Source organism: Tachypleus tridentatus, chromosome 7 (genome assembly GCF_004210375.1).
Source record: "Tachypleus tridentatus isolate NWPU-2018 chromosome 7, ASM421037v1, whole genome shotgun sequence".
Classification (NCBI taxonomy): Eukaryota; Metazoa; Arthropoda; class Merostomata; order Xiphosura; family Limulidae; genus Tachypleus; species Tachypleus tridentatus.
In genome coordinates, this window is record NC_134831.1 from 96,364,457 (window position 1) to 96,386,043 (window position 21,587).

The window sequence follows — 21,587 nt, forward strand, 5'->3', positions numbered from 1 at the left end:
GACATCAAGTTAATATTAACACTAACTAGCTCTCCAAGACTATGAACCAATTTAATATTAACACTAACTAGCTCTCCAGGACTATGACATCGAGTTAATATTAACACTAACTAACTCTCCAGTATTATGACATCAAGTTAATATTAACACTAACTATCTCTCCAGGACTATGACACCAAGTTAATATTAACACTAACTAGCTCTCCAGGACTATGAGATCAAGTTAATATTAACACTAACTAGCTCTCCAGGACTATGGCATCGAGTTAATATTAACACCAACTAGCTCTCCAGGACTATGACATCAAGTTAATATTAACACTAACTAGCTCTCCAGGACTATGACACCAAGTTAATATTAACACTAACTAGCTCTCCAGGACTGTGACACCAAGTTAATATTAACACTAACTAGCTCTCCAGGACTATGACATCAAGTTAATATTAACACCAACTAGCTCTCCAGAACTACAACTTAAAATGGATCCTTTCATTTTATCCATCAACACAAGGACAACAATACCGTATAATGGCATTAAATGGATGGAAATTTGTTTTTCTTACGAACATAAATTCGAAATTAAATTATTCAGGACTTTTTAAAATCATTTCTTACACAGTTTTCTGTCTAAAATGCGCCAATCAGTTGTTCTGCTCTCCGGCCTGGACCTCGAAAACCCATTGGTTAATACGTACCTGATTGCTGAAATTGATATTTCTAAATAAGTGTGTCAACTGAGATAGCGATTATTTTACTTATTTATTTCAATAGTGACCTACTTTATAAAATATTTGTTTCAGCTATAGAGTTAATATAACGATCATAATTCGAGAGAAAACGATATCTATGGTTTTCAGTAAAGACAAGAATACTTGAACTTGAATTACAGAATAAATGTTAGATATTTCCTTAAAAATATGAAGAATACAAAGTTGTTATTAAAGAACTAAGTGACGATTAGTGCCCTCGTATAATATATCTACTGATGTTAAAACTCTATATGAAGAATTTACTTTGTTTTGTTTACGTAGTAAACCGACCTGGGATTAAATCACGAGCGCGCGTGATGTGCATTCACTCGCTCGTTGACGCTCATCGTGACTCGGGTTGCTCAGCTGCTTGGAGTAAGTCATTATTTTCTCACACGGTATTCTCCGAAAGAACCACAACAACGTTTGCTATTGTTCGAGGAAGATTTCACACTCTACGTTTACAATGGTCACTTCTCACTCGCAGATAAAACTGTTCTTTTTTTTACTTCTTAATTTATTCCCCACAATAAAAGCACGCGGCTCGTGTAGCGAGGCTGCTCTGTGCTGTCCAGGACGAGATAGCTCGTGCGTCGTCCAGAAGACACCGATGAACAAGTTTACAGATCTAGATGACGAACCGTGTTATTGTGACCACGCATGTATGAAGCTTAGAGACTGTTGTCATGATTATAAGGAAATGTGTAGAGGTGAGAAACATTTAACATTTGCCTTCCTCCAGCACACGTTTGTTTATCAGATAATTTATTAAGTTTCTGACAGGAAAAAACAATTCTAACTTAGATATACGATAGATAAATACTTTAAAGGTCAGTTTTAAACTATTAAAAAACGCCTAATAAACAACAGACGTAAGAGAGTAAAGGTTCGAAACTATATTTATACCAACTAAACAACAAACGTAAACAGTAAAGTTACGTTAATATAATGTATACCTATTAAACAACGGGCTTAAGACAGTAAAGTTTTATCTATCAAACAACGGTTTGGTTTATATATACATACACATTCATATAAAAGAAAGTAAAAACACCGATCTGATCACTGGCTGGTAATATAATTATCCAGTGGTGTAGTATGAGACAATAGCCTTGGAAGTTATAATAACCAGAGAAATAACCAATGTTAGGTTTTGATATGTTATAATCTACTCTCAGACACTTCCATTTGACATAAAATGCATTCGTTTGTTTCTGATTAGGTTGACACAAAAAATCAGTGTATGGACAAGTGAGCTAGTGGGTTCAAAGTACATAAGAACTGACTTAAAAATACGTATGTATCAATTAATTAATACTACTGGTATTAAACATCGACTTGTATACCCACAACTTATTCCACAAAATATCCAATTTACGATTCTCCTAAGCAGCTAGTGAATAAGTTTACAAGGGCAGACTAAACTGCAACTTCTAACGGAAAAAACAACCAACGACAAAGAAACAAAATATAACTGGAGGTGGTACACAAGCTTGTAATAAAACAACAACAAAGCGTTTCGTAAAGAAATACGTTACACTTACTATTAGATGACTCGTTAAACATTGTTTACATGATCAGACATTTTCACACCTCGGAAGAATACGTGTTGATTTAAAGGTTAATGCTTTTTTTTTTTTGCTTTTGAAATTCGCGCAAAGCTACACAAGCTAGCCGTCCCTAATTTAGCAGTGTAAGTCTAGAGGGAAGGCAGTTAGTCATCACAACCCACCGCCAACTCTTGGGCTACTCTTTTACCAACGAATAGTGGGATAGACCGATCATTATAACGCTCCCACAGTTGAAAAAGCGAGCATGCTTGATGTGACAGGGATTCGAACCCGCGACCAACAGATTGCGAGTCGAACACCCTAACCACGTGGCCATGAGAGACCCTATCTGACGCTAAGACAGTGTTAATATATTTCTAAGCATTTTTAAGTGGAGGAGGGGGGAGTGCATTAATCCATGTCTATAAATGTAATACAACTTTTATGATTTGGGAGGGGGGAGTGCACCAATCCATGTCTATAAATGTAATACAACTTTTATGATTTGGGAGGGGAGAGTGCACCAATCCATGTCTAAAATGTAATACAACTTTTATGATTTGGGAGAAGGGTGCACTAATCCATGTCTATAAATGTAATACAACTTTTATAATTTGGGAGGGGGTAGTGCACCAATCCATGTCTATAAATGTAATACAACTTTTATGATTTGGGATGGGGGAGTGCACCAATCCATGTCTATAAATGTAATACAACTTTTATGATTTGCGAGGGGGGTGTGCACTAATCCATGTCTATAAATGTAATACAACATTTTATGATTTGGGAGGGGGGAGTGCACCAATCCATGTCTATAAATGTAATACAACTTTAATGATTTGGGAGGGGGAGTGCACTAATCCATGTCTATAAATGTAATACAACTTTTATGATTTGGGAGGGGGTGCACTAATCCATGTCTATAAATGTAATACAACTTTTATGATTTGGGAGGGGGGAGTGCACCAATCCATGTCTATAAATGTAATACAACTTTTATGATTTGGGAGGGGGGAGTGCACTAATCCATATCTATAAATGTAATACAACTTTTATGATTTGGTAAGGGGGAGTGCACCAATCCATGTCTATAAATGTAATACAACTTTTATGATTTGGGAGGGGGGAGTGCACTAATCCATATCTATAAATGTAATACAACTTTTATGATTTGGGAGGGGGGAGTGCACTAATCCATGTCTATAAATGTAATACAACTTTTATGATTTGTTTGTTCAAATCGTCTTACGGACAAATATTCTTGAAAACATGTTTTACTTTGTTTTGTTCTGTATTTTATATTCATGTATCTATTGTAACACACTCCCATATACCTATAGTAACACACTCCCATATACCTATAGTAACAAACTCTCATATACCTGTAGTTTGTTTGTTTGTTTTGGAATTTCGCACAAAGCAACTCGAAGGCTATCTGTGCTAGCCGTGTCTAATTTAGCAGTGTATGACTAGAGGAAAGGCAGCTAGTCATCACCACCCACCGCCAACTCTTCGGCTACTCTTTTACCAACGAATAGTGGGATTGACCGTAGCATTATAATGCCCCCACGGCTGGGAGGGCGAGCATGTTTAGCGCGACGCGGGCGAGAACCCGCGACCCTCGGATTACGAGTCGCACGCCTTACGCGCTTGACCATGCCAGGCCCACCTGTAGTGACACACTCCCATATACCTATAGTAACACACTCCCATATACCTATAGTAACACATTCCCATATACCTATTGTATTACACTCCCATATACCTAGAGTAACATTCTCCCATATACCTATTATAACTCACTCCCATATACCTATTGTAACACTCTCCCATATACCTATTGTAACACTCTCCCATATACCTATTGTAACACACTCCCATATACCTAGAGTAACACTCTCCCATATACCTATTGTAACACACTCTCATATACCTAGAGTAACACACTCCCATATACCTAGAGTAACACTTTCCCATATACCTAGAGTAACACTCTCCCATATACCTATCGTAGCACACTCCCGTATACCTGGAGTAACATTCTCCCATATTCCTATTCTAACACTCTCCCATATACCTATTGTAACACACTCCCATATACCTAGAGTAACACTCTCCCATATACCTATTGTAACACACTCTCATATACCTAGAGTAACACACTCCCATACCTAGAGTAACACTCTCCCATATACCTAGAGTAACACTCTCCCATATACCTATCGTAGCACACTCCCGTATACCTGGAGTAACATTCTCCCATATTCCTATTCTAACACTCTCCCATATACCTATTGTAACACTCTCCCATATACCTATTGTAACACACTCCCATATACCTATTGTAACACACTCCCTATTACCTAGAGTAACATTCTCCCATATACCTATTATAACTCACTCCCATATACCTATAGTAACACATTCCCATATACCTATTGTAACACACTCCCATATACCTATTTTAACACTTTCCCATATACCTATTGTAACACTTTCCCATATACCTATTGTAACACACTCCCATATACCTAGAGTAACACTCTCCCATATACCTATTGTAACATACTCCCATATACCTATTGTAACACTCTCCCATATACCTATTGTAACACACTCCCATATACCTATTGTAACACACTCCCATATACCTAGAGTAACATTCTCCCATATACCTATTATAACTCACTCCCATATACCTATTGTAACACACTCCCATATACCTAGAGTAACACTCTCCCATATACCTAGAGTAACACTCTCCCATATACCTATAGTAGCACACTCCCGTATACTTAGAGTAACATTCTCCCATATACCTATTATAACTTACTCCCATATACCTATTGTAACACTTTCCCATATACCTATTGTAACACATTCCCATATACCTATTGTAACACACTCCCATATACCTATTTTAACACTTTCCCATATACCTATTGTAACACTTTCCCATATACCTATTGTAACACACTCCCATATACCTAGAGTAACACTCTCCCATATACCTATTGTAACACACTCCCAAATACCTATTGTAACACACTCCCATATACCTAGAGTAACACACTCCCGTATACCTAGAGTAACACTCTCCCATATACCTATTGTAACACACTCCCATATACCTATTGTAACACACTCCCATATACCTAGAGTAACACTCTCCCATATACCTATTGTAACACACTCCCATATACCTATTGTAACACACTCCCATATAACTATAGTAACACATTCCCATATACCTATTGTAACACACTCCCATATACCTATTTTAACACACTCCCATATACCTATTGTAACACACTCCCATATACCTAGAGTAACAGTCTTCCATATATTTATAATAGCATTCTCCCATATACCTAGAGTAACATTCTCCCATATACCTATTATAACTCACTCCCATATACCTATTGTAACAGACTCCCATATACCTATTGTAACACACTCCCATATACCTAGAGTAACACTCTCCCATATACCTAGAGTAACAGTCTTCCATATATTTATAGTAGCACACTCCCGTATACTTGGAGTAACATTCTCCCATATACCTATTCTAACACTCTCCCATATACCTATTGTAACACACTCCCATATACCTAGAGTAACAGTCTTCCATATATTTATAGTAGCACACTCCCATATACCTAGAGTAACATTCTCCCATATACCTATTGTAACACACTCCCATATACCTAGAGTAACACTCTCCCATATACCTAGAGTAACACTCTCCCATATACCTATAGTAGCACACTCCCGTATACCTAGAGTAACATTCTCCCATATACCTATTATAACTCACTCCCATATACCTATTGTAACACTCTCCCATATACCTATTGTAACACACTCCCATATACCTAGAGTAACACTCTCCCATATACCTATTGTAACACTCCCCCATATACCTAGAGTAACACTCTCCCATATACCTATTGTAGCACACTCCCGTATACCTGGAGTAACATTCTCCCATATTCCTATTCTAACACTCTCCCATATACCTATTGTAACACACTCCCATATACCTAGAGTAACGGTCTTCCATATATTTATAGTAGCACACTCCCATATACCTAGAGTAACATTCTCCCATATACCTATTATAACTCACTCCCATATACCTATTGTAACACACTCCCATATACCTATTGTAACACACTCCCATATACCTAAAGTAACACTCTCCCATATACCTAGAGTAACACTCTCCCATATACCTGTAGTAGCACACTTCCGTATACCTAGAGTAACATTCTCCCATATACCAATTATAACTCACTCCCATATACCTATTATAACACTCTCCCATATACCTATTGTAACACACTCCCATATACCTAGAGTAACACTCTCCCATATACCTATTGTAACACACTCCCATATACCTATTGTAACACACTCCCATATACCTAGAGTAACACTCTCCCATATACCTATTCTAACACTCTCCCATATACCTATTGTAACACACTCCCATATACCTAGAGTAACATTCTCCGATATACCTATTGTAACACACTACCACAAACTACTTGTAGCTCCCGTACATTTTTGTGACTCACTCCCACACTTCTATTGTAACTCACTCCCGAACACTTCTTGTAATCACTCCCATACATCTATTATAACGAAATAACACTTCGTTCTACATGGACAACAATGGACGTAACGTGGACATACTGGGATTCCAAAAGGTGTACAGAGGGAAGGCTGAATGTTTTGAATAAAGACCTCGTACTCTAACTCTACCATAATTTTCAACTATTCGAAAGCGCTCGAGTTTTGGGTTTCGTTTTGAAAATCTCTATCATCAGTAGATTGACCTTCAAATAATCGAATGATCATACGTATGCATAGAATGGTTACGCACAGGTGATAAACAGAAGTACATTAGATGAGAAATCGATAAACTTATGCATACCTGACACAACAGACGGGCAGATTGGGTGCAAACTGACCAAAGGATGACTGAGACAAACGTTCGTGGAAAACCTGGGAGGAATGAATTGTTAGGAAAGTATACAAACAAATGATGCACCTGAACAGGAGGATGAGCAAACGAAATGACGCAGAAAGTTACGGACAAACAGACTAAACAACCTATCAATGGACTGTCGAACTAAAGATGTCCAAATAATGTGTCATTTAACCGACAGATGAATGTTTTCTGTTAACCGATCTTCGACACGGTTATATTAATGACATATAATGATATATTCTAAATGACATTTAGCCTTGCGTAAATAAATATACCTGCGATGTTATTCTAAAAACCAGAGTCTTTCTTTATACACTGATATAAGTTCGGTGTCTTGTTTTAAATATCGAGGCCTGTCTGTCTTTAGATAGTGGTTTAAGTACGCTCTCTTTGTTGTTCTAAACATCAGGGCCTGTCTTTACTTAGATATATACATATGCTCGTTGTCATGTTCTAAATATCAGGGCCTGTCTTTACTTAGATATATGCATATGCTCGTTGTCATGTTCTAAATATCAGGGCCTGTCTTTACTTAGATATATACATATGCTGGTTGTCTTGTTCTAAATATCAGGGACTATCTTTACACAGGTTACACGTGCTCTCTGTCTTATTACGCTATTTTAGGTCACGGTGGCTGGTCTCTCTTCGCCGCCTAATCTGACTGGACTCGTACCTTCGCTCTTCTCTGAGACTGTCTCACTGCTTCAATCCTCAGTATCAATCGAGTAAATCAGAAACAAGTCAGATCGAAAATATATCCTAAATTCCCTGTGTTCACATCAAATTTCTATCACGAGCGGGTCGAAGAGGGACATCAATATCCCTGATTGGGAAATCTATCTTTCTGTAAAACTAAACACCTGCCACGGAATTTGTTTTGTTTTTGTTTGTCTGCCTGCGAATTTATTTATTTTTCTGCGAACTATTTCTTCAGTTTTGTGTCACGTGGCTTTTACAGTCTGTGTGGCGCAGCACTCCTCCCATACCAAAATGGGGTAAAACTCACGCGGAAGGTTATCCAGGCATGATTTTATGTTGCTACCCTCTTAGAGACTGCGGGAGCGACACGTGTTATTCATACCCCGAACCCCTAAACCAGCAAGTCCAAACTTGGAACACGTTCTTGTATACATACCATAGGCGAGTGTTTTAATGGGGTTTGTTTGCGAATATGAAACCCATGAGATGCCTATAGAAGTACTTGGGGATCTGTGAATCATGAAGAAGGTTTTCGAGCCCCGCAGCAAAGTGCATGTATTTTATGTACGTTGTTCATATAATCATTAAACTAATGAAAGCTTATCCTGACAGACTCATTGTGCTAAGCCTGATATTTCAATGCCACCTAACGAACTTCTGGCTTGATCTGTTTAGTTCAGAAACATAAGCTTGAACAGATACACAAGCTGCAGGTTTATTGGCCTGTCTACTCTTAGAGCACATCACGTGACCAGCCAGATAATCCTTACGATAACTAGAAATAAACCCCTGCCAACATTTCATACAAGATACATATCTGGCCCAGACACCTTTTTATACGCTATTACATAATGCCTTCCAAGTTATTATTTTTCGTGTTGTATTAAAGCACCGCCTATTTCTGTTAAGTTACTATCCAAACCATATTGTTAGCACTATACTATCCTAGCAACCTCGTCACTGTATCCTTTCCATAAACTAATCTGCCTTAGTAACCTTGATAACCTGTCCAACACTGCGATATGTGTATTTTTGGCATCTATAATTTGGTGAGTCAGAGTGAACCTATTTTTAACACCTAAATAATTATTTGTTTATTTTGCTATCACGTTTTTGATGTTTCGTTTCAAATTTTCCAATCTATGTTTCCAAAAATATCAAGAAATATATATCTTCATATTCTAAAACAAAACAAAAAAAATCATTTGTTTACCGGTGTACACACGTTCGTGTAACTTATTAGTGGGTATTTATATTACACAAGGACTAACATGGTGGAACCGCCATGGTCATGTGGTTAAGGCACTCGACTGATAATCTTTGGGTCGCGGGTTTGAATACCTGTCGCACCAAACATGCTCGCCCTTTCATTCGTGGGAGCGTTATTATTTATGGTCAATCCCACTATTGGTTGGTAAAAGAGTAGCTCAAGAGTTGGCGGTGGGTGGTGATGACTAAGTGCCTTCCCTCTAGTCTTGCACTGCTAAATTAGAGACGGCTAGCGCAGATATCCCTCGTGTAGCTTTGCGCAAAATTGAAAGCAAACCAAAATAGCATGATCAGATCAAAGACTTGACGCTAATGCAACACGTTGACGTATTTACACGGTTCTTTCATGGCTATTCTTTAAACTAATCCCATAAAGTCTGTCTTCTTTATCTTACCATTTTCGTGTGGTTTGTTTTGTTAGCTGAAACTGACATGATCTGTTACCATGACAACATTAAAATAAAGAAAGTATTGGAAATAATATGGATAACAAACAAAACTTCGATTATAGGATTTCCATATATCGAAAGAGCATCACAAATATTGGTGAGCAATATCCTAAAAACAAACTGGTGAAAAAATTGAAATATATGTTAAACATTATATAAACATGTCATTGTTGTTTTAACAAGTAACTTGTTTAGAATTTTCTAAAACTATAATTTAATATCTCAAGCTAAATTCTCTATTGTTTTATAGTGACAGACTGCAAGGTGACACACTGGGGACGATGGTCGTGGTGTAACGCCGACTGCGGATCTGGAATAATGACGCGACAACGCCGGATTTCCCAACAACCTCAAAATGGCGGGAAAAGATGTCCAGAAGTTGTACAGAAACGTGGTTGCTTGGGAAACGAATGTAACGTGCGTAACACACGGGAAAATGTTCGTCTAGGTAAGAATTCACTTTTTTGTTACCATACCTGACTGTTAAGTGACAGCGTGTTAAGGCGTGCGATTCGTAATCTGAGGGTCGCGGGTTCGCATCCCCGTAGCGCCCAACATGCTCGCCCTTTCAGCCTTGGAGGCGTTATAATGTGACGGTCAATCCCACTATTCGTTGGTAAAAGAGCAGCCCAAGAGTTGGCGGTGCGTGGTGATGACTTGCTGCCTTCCCCCTAGTCTTACAGTGCTAAATATGGGACGGCTAGATCAGATAGCCCTCGTGTAACTTTGCGCGAAATTCAAAACAGGCCAAACCAGAAAAGAGGATTATTCGTTTCAAAAGGGTAATTTGTTCTATAAGTCGCAGAGAATCAAACCTCGGACTTTATCAGGAAAAACTTATCGCTGTCACGCTAGCAGAGGTGAGGCTTGGATTCTGAAAGCATTACTAAAACCTCGAGATGAAAGTTACCAATCACAGCGTAGGATATACAGAAGTACGGGAGTAGCAATACCTATGTCATCTGGACCGAGACTTTCATGTGTTTTTATTACCCCCCCCTCCGTATGTGTTGTTGTTCAGTTTTCTTCTTAAGGACAATATAAACACGCATGTGTCATTAACTTTAAATATTGAGGTTGATAAGTTAAGCCTCGTACCGTATACGGGTAAGTCGTTTCAGGTTACTTCTGTCACTGTACATCTCGCAGAAGGACTATTAACTCGTACTGGCTTTTATAATTACCTTATGGGCAGGGGCGTAGATTTTTTTAACATCCGATGGGGGGTGGGATGATTTTTGCAACCACTTATGTGGTCTGTTCAATTTGCAAATTGATAATCTCTGATTACGTGAACCTGAAAGCTGTAAACATGCAGTCACAGAGTAATCTTGTTGCCACGATACTTGCATGTATACTTAGGCCTACTGACTGATACTTACGAACTATCGCTTAGATCGAAAAGCTTAGAAGCACGCCTATTATTAAAGATGTACATTTCTGCTACTGAAAAAGCCTACATCTAGGCCTAATTATGTAATTCGATTGGTAAGAACACGAGAATCACAAGAACAAACACACAATTTGTAGGCCTGTGATGCAATAAAACAATTCAACAGACCAAACTGTAGGGGGGGGATGATTGTACGCACCATACCTCTTACCTAAAATGAAGGGGGGGATGTATACCCTCCATCCTCCCCCAGGATCTACGCCCCTTCATGTGAGAACTTGAAATTGTTCTATAAAACGGTAAACAAAGCGACAATCCTAATGTAACAGGAACGCCCCTACCAACGAAACGAATAGGAGCTTCGTGTGGTTCGCTTGTTTGTCTTGAGTTCTCACATAAATCTACACAACTACTATCTGCTTATAGCTGTCCATAATTGTCAACTGATAGACTAAATATCTATGGCACCCACCGCCAGCACTTGGGCTACTCTTCTCTGATCCGCTAGTGGGATTTGTTTGTTTGTAATTAAGCACAAAGCTACACAAGGGCTATATGTGCTCTGTGCATCACAGGTATCGAAACCCGATATCTAGCGTTGTAAGTCCGGAGATAAAGCACTGTGCTGTTGGAGTAGTGGAATTTCACCGTGACTTTTATAGCAGGCCATCGATCACATGATGCGGAGAGCGTTCATATGGTATGTGGTGAAAAACAACAAATCTTCACACTTAAAGTCCGGGCACGTTAAAAACTGGGCCACGCTCAGCCTATGGAATGTTTTCGAATAATTTTTCTCTTCTTGGAAACCAAAATGATGTAAAAACAAACAAAACATTCTCCCTGGAAGTTCACTACAGGAAGATTTTTTTTTTATAGTTTCATAAATCCATCAATGTCAATGTGATATTGGCTCTAAGTCGCCATATTGACAACATTCTAAAGAACCTTGGAAACTGGGTCGTTGTTTTCTTGCCACGTGCACTGCTGAACATACCTCATTATATGAACATTTAGTTGTCCTTTTCTGCTATATCGAATGTCAATTACTCGCTCAGATCACACCTGCTTTGTGTGTCATTTGTTGTGCTTATTTTAGGATGTTGTCCTACAGGTTTGGTCCGTTCCAGTCTTGGTTACAGTTTATATTCTGTAAAATAATTATCCTCGACGGTTTAGCGATAACTTTACGGGCTTACAACGTTAAACTCTGGGGTTTGATTCACTACTGTGCTAACAAAGCAAGTTATCGAAAAAAAAATTAACTCTTACCTAAGTTTATCTACATAAGTCAGCATTAAGTTTATGGACTTGACTCTAGGATCTAGGGTTTGATTCCCGTGATGAACAGTACGCACATATATATATATATATATATCATTGTGTTTCTTTGTTCTAACAAAACAACAAGTCAGGGTAAAAATGGACTCTTCATCCGTCAGTGTAATATTTAATTTACTCAAATGGATCAGTGATAAATTTATGGACTTGCAACGCTAACATCTAAGGTTCGATTCCCGTGGTGGACAGAGCGCAAACACATCATTGTGTTCCTTTGTTCTATAGAACAAAATAAGGTAAAAAATGGACCCCCTCATCTATCAATTTAATATATAATTGTACCTCAGTAATTCAACATTAAATTAATGAACTTAACAACGCTAAAATCCGGAGCTCGATTCAGGCGATGGACAGAGTATGTAGCATACTGTGTATTCTTTGTGGTAAGAAAAGAATAAAAACTTTAATCATTATTTTAAGTTTGATACACTGATGTTACTTCTTGTTTCTGGGTTAATCAGTCTCTTCTCTTAAAACACTTACTTTGCATCATTCGTCCAGATAATTGGATCGAAATAACCTCATGTAAGTATGATGATTTTGTCATCTTTATTATAAATTAAATTTTCTGAAAAAGATCTTGAACTTGTATTTAGATTTTTTATTTATTTCGTTAAATTTTTTTTTTAAAAAAAACCTGATTAGCTTCTGGTTTCGTTTCTTTTAGTGACGGAGATTCAAACCCGCGACCTTCAAATTACGAGTCGAGCGCCTTAACCACCTGGCCATGCCGGGCCTAAATTGTGTGTAGACAAGATGCAGTGGGTTCTACAGAGAGAGAACAAAAAATATTAATAATTGATACTTTGCCAAAAAGTTTGATTTGAAATAACAACTGAGATATTTCCAGACAGTTACAAAACCAAAGAAATTCTTATAAAGTGATCAATCAAAAACATGTAGAAGATCAAAAAATAGTTTTACGTTTCGCTTGAAACGCACACGAACTTTCGTCATAAAAACGAGTTTCCTTTGATCACGTGAGAACTTGCATAATTTAAGATCGTTACTTGCATTCAGTTACTTAGAATCGTACTTTAATTAAATGAGCTATTAGCCTAACCAATAGAGAGGAGTAAGTTGGTTCTGAAAAATGGTAATTATGTTTTTGATTGGACGTGGAATGTCGTTAGGGGCGTTTCTGTTATTTATGTGGGATAAATTTCGTTATGTTTCAGCTAAATATAGATAATGAAGTACCAATTTATTCATTTAATTATTAACAGGCCAGGCATAGTCACGTGGGTTACGGCGTTTAACTCGTAATCTGAGGGTCGCAGTTTCGAATCCCCGTCACACCAAACATGTCCGCTCTTTTAGCCATGGAAGCGTTATAAAGTTACGGGCAATCCCACTATTCGTTGGTAAAAGAGTAGCCCAACAGTTGGCGATGGGTGGTGATGACTAGCTGTCATCCCTCTAGTCTTACACTGCCAAATTAGGGACGGATACCGCAAATAGCCATCGTGTAGCTTGACGCGAAATTCCAGTCTAGCAACGCCATCTTGAAGATTCTTATTTGCTTTTCCAACACAAATGTCGTCTGTGAAAAACAATATGCCAGAACAGTATTAGTAGTGAATATGAATATTGTGGAATAGTTACTTTTAAAGCAAGATCGTGTTATTGTTGTAAAAACAAATTAACAAAGACAGTCAACATTAACAGAAAAAAGAAAACGTTAAAAAGGAACGAATTTCTCAATAGGACAGTTAAGTTATACTACATTCACCAGTCGCATGGTGACATGGAAAGAAACTGGTAAGTAGTCAATCATAGAAACAGCTGCTGTCACCAAGGAAACATGGCATGGTGGCAAGCTGCTATCACCAAGGAACCATGGCATGGTGGCAAGCTGTTATCACCAAGGAAACATGGCAAGCTGCTACAACTACAGGAAAGTAAACACAACTAGTTTTATCAATGAAAGATGAAACAGTAGATTAAACTTACCACAGCAAAGTAAACACAACTAGTTTTATCAATGAAAGATGAAACAGTAGAATAAACTTACCACAGGAAAGTAAACACAACTAGGTTTATCAATGGAAGATGAAACACTGGAATAAACTCACCACAGGAAAGTAAACACAACTAGTTTTATCAATGAAAGATGAAACAGTGGAATAAATTTACCACAGGAAAGTAAACACAACTAGTTTTATCAATGAAAGATGAAACAGTAGAATAAACTTACCACAGGAAAGTAAACACAACTACTTTTAACAATGAAAGATGAAACACTAGAATAAACTTACCACAGGAAAGTAAACACAACTAGTTTTATCAATGAAAGATGAAACACTAGAATAAACTTACCACAGGAAAGTAAACACAACTAGTTTTCTCAATGAAAGATGAAACAGTGGAATAAACTTACCACAGGAAAGTAAACACAACTAGTTTTATCAATAGAAGATGAAACACTAGAATAAACTTACTACAGGAAAGTAAACACAACTAGTTTTCTCAATGGAAGATGAAACACTAGAATAAACTTACCACAGGAAAGTAAACACAACTAGTTTTCTCAATGAAAGATGAAACAGTAGAATAAACTAATCGGAGTAAATATGAAATAACCATATAATCTGTCATATCAAGTGCTTACAGATATCGTATCAAGACATGTCAAGTGCTTACAGATATCATATCAAGTCATATCAAGTGCTTACAGATATCATATCAAGACATGTCAAGTGCTTACAGAGTTCTTCTGAACAGGGATACGTCCAACAGAAGCAAACAAGTGATTCATTAGGAGTGTTTATACAACTATATATAATAGCCAATTGTTTTCATATCCCAACAAGACTACATTATAGGAACATCATTATCGATACCAACATCAAACCATCAGCCTTCGTATGTGTTGGACAGAGAATTTGGGTAAAAAAATCATTGAGAAAATGTAGTGTTTCTTCTTCTGAAGGAATTTAACCAAATAAACGGAAGTTACGTCGTCAACTGATTGAAATAAATGTGTTAGATTTAGCAACATGAACAGAAAAACAACAATTTATGTTTGAGTCTAAATATTCGTTGTTGTTTAGCATATTGGTTTTACGAGTTTATTATTGCATATCGAGTAAACTGATATGAATTGAATTGAACATCTCCCTTTTGACACTTCTTACAGAAATGACAACTATCAAAAAAGTGCTCACATCGATAGCGATCTTTTCTTGCGCTCAGTAAAATGACTAAGAACGGTGTTATCCAACGAAGCAATACTCATGATTACTTAGTTAACATGTATGCTCATTGTCACTTGATGTAGCCATTGCAACGAAACACAAATATTTTTACCAACAGTGCGTTGCATTTGCATCAGTGGCACAAAGGTATGTCTGTAGACTCACACCGCCAGAAACTGGGTTTCAATACACGTTGTGAGCTGAGCACAGATACCCCATTGTGTTGCTTTGTTCTTAATTCCAAACAAACAAAGCGTTGCAATAAGTCTCGATAACTTATAAACAAATACATTGCCATTTTCTTTATTGAAATAACACATGATTAAATACAGTTGTAAATGGCCCACTGGACAATCATATTGCATCTACGCTATAATCGAAGGCTTTGGATTAACTGTACAGTTTATATTTACTCATCACTGTTTTCAGAAAATTAACCTTTGAACTGTTTCAACGGGCACCCGCTAGGGTAAAAACAGTTTGTATGTTAGTGTTCACAAGTTTAGTTTTTCTGACTAAAGATTTTTTGTAGTTACGCGCAAGAAATCTGTCACTTCCTATCTTTGATTCAAACATTTGGCTTTGCACGAGACTAAAGGCAGCTTGACTTTTACGTTCAATTGTTTCTCTGTTCTTCGTCTACTGCAGTTATCGAAATCCAATGTTTAGCGACGTATTCCTGCAGACTTACTGTTGAACCATTGATTGTGAATGTCTTGCTAAAATAGAAATGTTACAAGACAAACGTAAAGTTACTTATTACATACACTTTATGGATGTTTCATCTCTGTTTTAATCAAAAACATATGAAATAAAGAGTATCAGACGAACTTAAGAGACATGAGAGTGAAGAAAACAAGAGAGGAAAAAATATGTAAAGATTGAACACAGATATAGAATTTCAAATTTCAGTGGTAGCAAGTTGAATATTATATCCCGTATGTTGTTGTTCTATCAACACTAAATATGCAAACATTACATAGATATATATTGAAGAGAAAGTGAGGCATCACAAGAAATGGAATATTTTAACATATTTTCTTTATAATTCTACTCTACTTTCCAATAAAATATGTAAACCGTGTGTAATCGTATTTTATTACATATTCAAAGAATATCTAATAAAGTTTTCCTTCCTCTCCTCTTGTGGCGTTCTCAGGTAACTCGCTGTTTTTTACTATGTTCGCTTTAGAATATGATGAACATGCAATTCGAATCTAAAAACTCGGCTGAGTGCGTGACAAATAAACAAATTAATCGCGTTTGGCATGAGATAAAAACGAACTTTATAATGTACACGCAAACAAAAAGTAAGCGAAGAACGCGATCTTTATTACATACAAGAAAACAAAAAGCAATAAATAAACACGATAATTATTTTATACCCAAAAACAAACATAAGCGATAAACACAATATTTATTATATATACGAAAACAAGCGATTAACACAATATTTATTATACACACAAAAACAAGCGTTGAACACAATATTTATTATATACACAAAAACAAACGTTGAACACAATATTTATTATATACACAAAAACAAGCGATGAACACAATATTTATTATACACACAAAAACAAGCGATGAACACGATATTTACTATATACACAAAAACAAGCGATGAACACGATATTTATTATATACACAAAAACAAGCGATGAACACGATATTTATTATGTAAACGAAAACAAAAACAAGCGATGAACACAATATTTATTATATACACAAAAACAAGCGATGAACACGATATTTATTATATACGCGAAAGCAAACGTTGAACACGATATTTATTATATACACAAAAACAAGCGTTGAACACAATATTTATTATATACATGAAAACAAGCGATAAACACGATATTTATTATATACACAAAAACAAGCGATGAACACAATATTTATTATGTACACAAAAACACAAAACAAGCGATGAACACAATATTTATTATACACACAAAAACAAGCGATGAAAACGATATTTATTATATACACAAAAACAAGAGATGAACACAATATTTATTATATACACAAAAACAAGCGATGAACACAATATTTATTGTATACACAAAAACAAGCGTTGAACACAATATTTATGTACACAAAAACACAAAACAAGCAATGAACACTATATTTATTATATACACAAACACAAGCGATGAACACGATATTTATTATATACACAAACACAAGCGATGAACACAATATTTATTATATACACAAAAACAAGCGATGCACATAATATTTATTATATACACAAAAACAAGCGATGAACACGATATTTATTATATACACAAAAACAAGCGATGAACACAATATTTATTATATACAAAAAAACAAGCGATGAACACAATATTTATTATATACGCGAAAACAAACGTTGAACACGATATTTATTATATACACAAAAACAAACGATGAACACAATATTTATTATATACACATAAACAAGCAATAAACACGATATTTATTATATACACAAAAACAAGCGATGAACACAATATTTATTATACACACAAAAACAAGCGATGAACACGATATTTACTATATACACAAAAACAAGCGATGAACACGATATTTATTATATACATAAAAACAAGCGATGAACACGATATTTATTATATACATGAAAACAAGCGATGAACACGATATTTATTATATACACAAAAACAAGCGATGAACACAATATTTATTATATACACAAAAACAAGAGATGAACACAATATTTATTATATACACAAAAACAAGCGATGAACACGATATTTATTATATACACAAAAACAAGAGATGAACACAATATTTATTATATACACAAAAACAAGCGATAAACACAATATTTATTATATACACAAAAACAAGCGTTGAACACAATATTTATTATATACATGAAAACAAGCGATGAACACGATATTTATTATATACACAAAAACGAGCGATGAACACAATATTTATGTACACAAAAACACAAAACAAGCGATGAACACGATATTTATTATATACACAAACACAAGCGATGAACACGATATTTATTATATACACAAAAACAAGCGATGAACACAATATTTATTATATACACAAAAACAAGCGATGAACACGATATTTATTATATACACAAAAACAAGCGATGAACACGATATTTATTATGTACACGAAAACACAAAAACAAGCGATGAACACAATATTTATTATATACACAAAAACAAGCGATGAACACGATATTTATTATATACGCGATGAACACGATATTTATTATGTACACAAAACACACACAAAACAAAACGTTGAACACGATATTTATTATATACACAAAAAACAAGCGTTGAACACAATATTTATTATATACATGAAAACAAGCGATGAACACGATATTTATTATATACACAAAACAAGCGATGAACACAATATTTATTATGTACACAAAAACACAAAACAAGCGATGAACGCAATATTTATTATATACACAAAAACAAGCGATGAACACGATATTTATTATATACACAAAAACAAGCGATGAACACAATATTTATTATATACGCGAAAGCAAACGTTGAACACGATATTTATTATATACACAAAAACAAGCGTTGAACACAATATTTATTATATACATGAAAACAAGCGATAAACACGATATTTATTATATACACGAAAAAAAAAACAAGCGATGAACACAATATTTATTATATACACAAAAACAAGCGATGAACGCGATATTTATTATGTACACAAAAACAAGCGATGAATACGATATTTATTATACACACGAAAATTTGTTTTCTTGTTGTTGTTTTTTGAATTTCGCACAAAGTTACTCGAGGGCTATCTGTGCTAGCCGTCCCTAATTTAGCAGTGTAAGACTAGAGGGAAGGCAGCTTGTCATCACCACCCACCGCCAACTCTTGGGCTACTCTTTTACCAACGAATAGTGGGATTGACCGTCACATTATAACGCCCCCACGGCTGGGAGGGCGAGCATGTTTGGTGCGACTCGGGCGCGAACACGCGACCTTCAGATTACGAAGCGCACGCCTTAACGCGCTTGGCCATGCCAGGCTACACGAAAACAAAAAACAAGCGATGAACACAATATTTATTATATACACAAAAACAAGAGATGAACACGATATTTATTATATACACAAACACAAGCGATGAACACGATATTTATTATGTACACAAAAACAAGCGATGAACACGATATTTATTATATACGCGAAAACAAAACTAAGCAAAGAAGTGAGCGAACACGGATCAGTGACTAGTTCTTCAGTTATTGTTCACTCCAGATGAATCCGTTTTACAACCATTTACGATAAATCGAAAGTCTTGGGGTTGGAGCTATGTATTAATGTACTAAACTGCGGTTTCTGTCTTGCAATCGGGTCATCATATGATTGAGCATCCGTCGACTTTAACATTAAGACAACAACCAATCAGCAAAAGAAATGAGGTTCAATATTTTAATATCGCATGACTTTGATGTAAATATTACATGACGTTGAGTTAATTATTGTGTAATTTTTTCAGTGGACGTAATATTTTATGTCGTACAAAATTGTTACTAAACATGTAGATTCATATCACGTATTGTATTTTTTATTTTCGTTGGGGCTTCCAATCATTACCAGCACAGTTTTTGATGTACGTTTATCACACACACAAAATTACTTTATTAGCTACGATTCTGGACGTAACTTTCGTCAGACTCCGCTATTGAAATCATAGAACGTGCAAACGTTTGGTATATATTGTTTAGAAATGTTTATATGTCACATATAAGTCTTTTCAATGTCCTTGATGGCTTTGTTTTATCAGAATAACGTGTAAAATAGTGTAAATGAAATAAAAGGTTACAAGTTTTTTATCAAGTTCAATGTTCAGGTTTCTTATTGGAAGTTTCAATTGGTTCCTTCTAAAGCGATTGTTGGTTTTATTAACGTATTTTTATTGTTGTAATTTTCTCTCTGTGTAGTTTTTTTTAAAACCAAATTGTGTTTTATTTTATTTCTTCTTTTGAATTTCGTAACATTTAATAAACTTGAGAAGTTTAAGGGATATTTATCTGGCTATGTAGTTGTTCTATATATTAAATGCCCATCCCAAATGTTCGTATTATCCAAATCCTCCTTTCTATCGAAAATCGAGCGAAACAAGGAGACTTCAAGAAACAGTTGAAAACATAACAGACAGTTACTGTTCGCTAAGCCTGATGTGTATGTTTTGAGTTTGGTTTTTATAGTTTATTAATACCAGAGAGTTTTGCTGCATAATAACCTTCCAACTTGCTCTGGAAGCTAAAAATTCTGTTTAATCTCAAGGCCTAATCAATAATAATTTTTCTGTTGTTTCATCTCTTCTTAAGATTATTAGATCTTGATCTGTGTCTGAAAATTGTCGTACTCAACTCTATTTACGATAAAGTGCCTATTAGATTTTTTTCTTTACAATTCATTAGTGGTGTTCGTACTGAGTTCGAGATTATTTGCTTTTTCTTTCGCTGAGTTCTTTTTATTATTATTATTCAGCTCAAATTTATTTACTAAGTAAAGAGAACGATTTATAGATACAGATATTTATTTAACGATATATACAATCTAAAGAAGAATATAAAAGGAATGAATTCGAAATTAGTAACTATACCGGTGGCTACACTTATAGCATTGATAAGAATATGACAGCAAATTTTCATTCATTAGTTGACCAGGTCTGTATTTTTTGTTCAACATGGGGCATTGTTGTGATTGAAGCAAAATACGTGGTCTAGTCAACTAATGAATGAACATTTGTTTAAAATTCTTATCAAAGCTATAAGTGTTTGTTTGTTTTTATATTTCGCGCAAAGCTACACGAAGGCTATCTGTGCCAACCTGTTCCTAATTTTGCAGTGTAAGACCAGTCATCACTACCCAACGCCAACTCTTTGGCTACTCTTTTACC

At 35.7% G+C, this 21,587-nt stretch overlaps 1 protein-coding gene across 1 annotated transcript in view; it reads left to right on the forward strand.

The window, feature by feature from the left end:
- The first annotated feature begins 1,071 nt into the window (after positions 1-1,071).
- LOC143258066 (somatomedin-B and thrombospondin type-1 domain-containing protein-like) overlaps positions 1,072-21,587 on the forward strand; it is a 53,283-nt gene continuing 32,767 nt past the window's right edge. The window contains exons 1-2 of the mRNA XM_076517088.1: positions 1,072-1,460; positions 9,967-10,164. Of these exons, the coding sequence (XP_076373203.1) occupies positions 1,217-1,460; positions 9,967-10,164 (442 nt within the window). The 5' untranslated portion in view covers positions 1,072-1,216. The remainder of the gene's footprint in view (positions 1,461-9,966; positions 10,165-21,587) is intronic.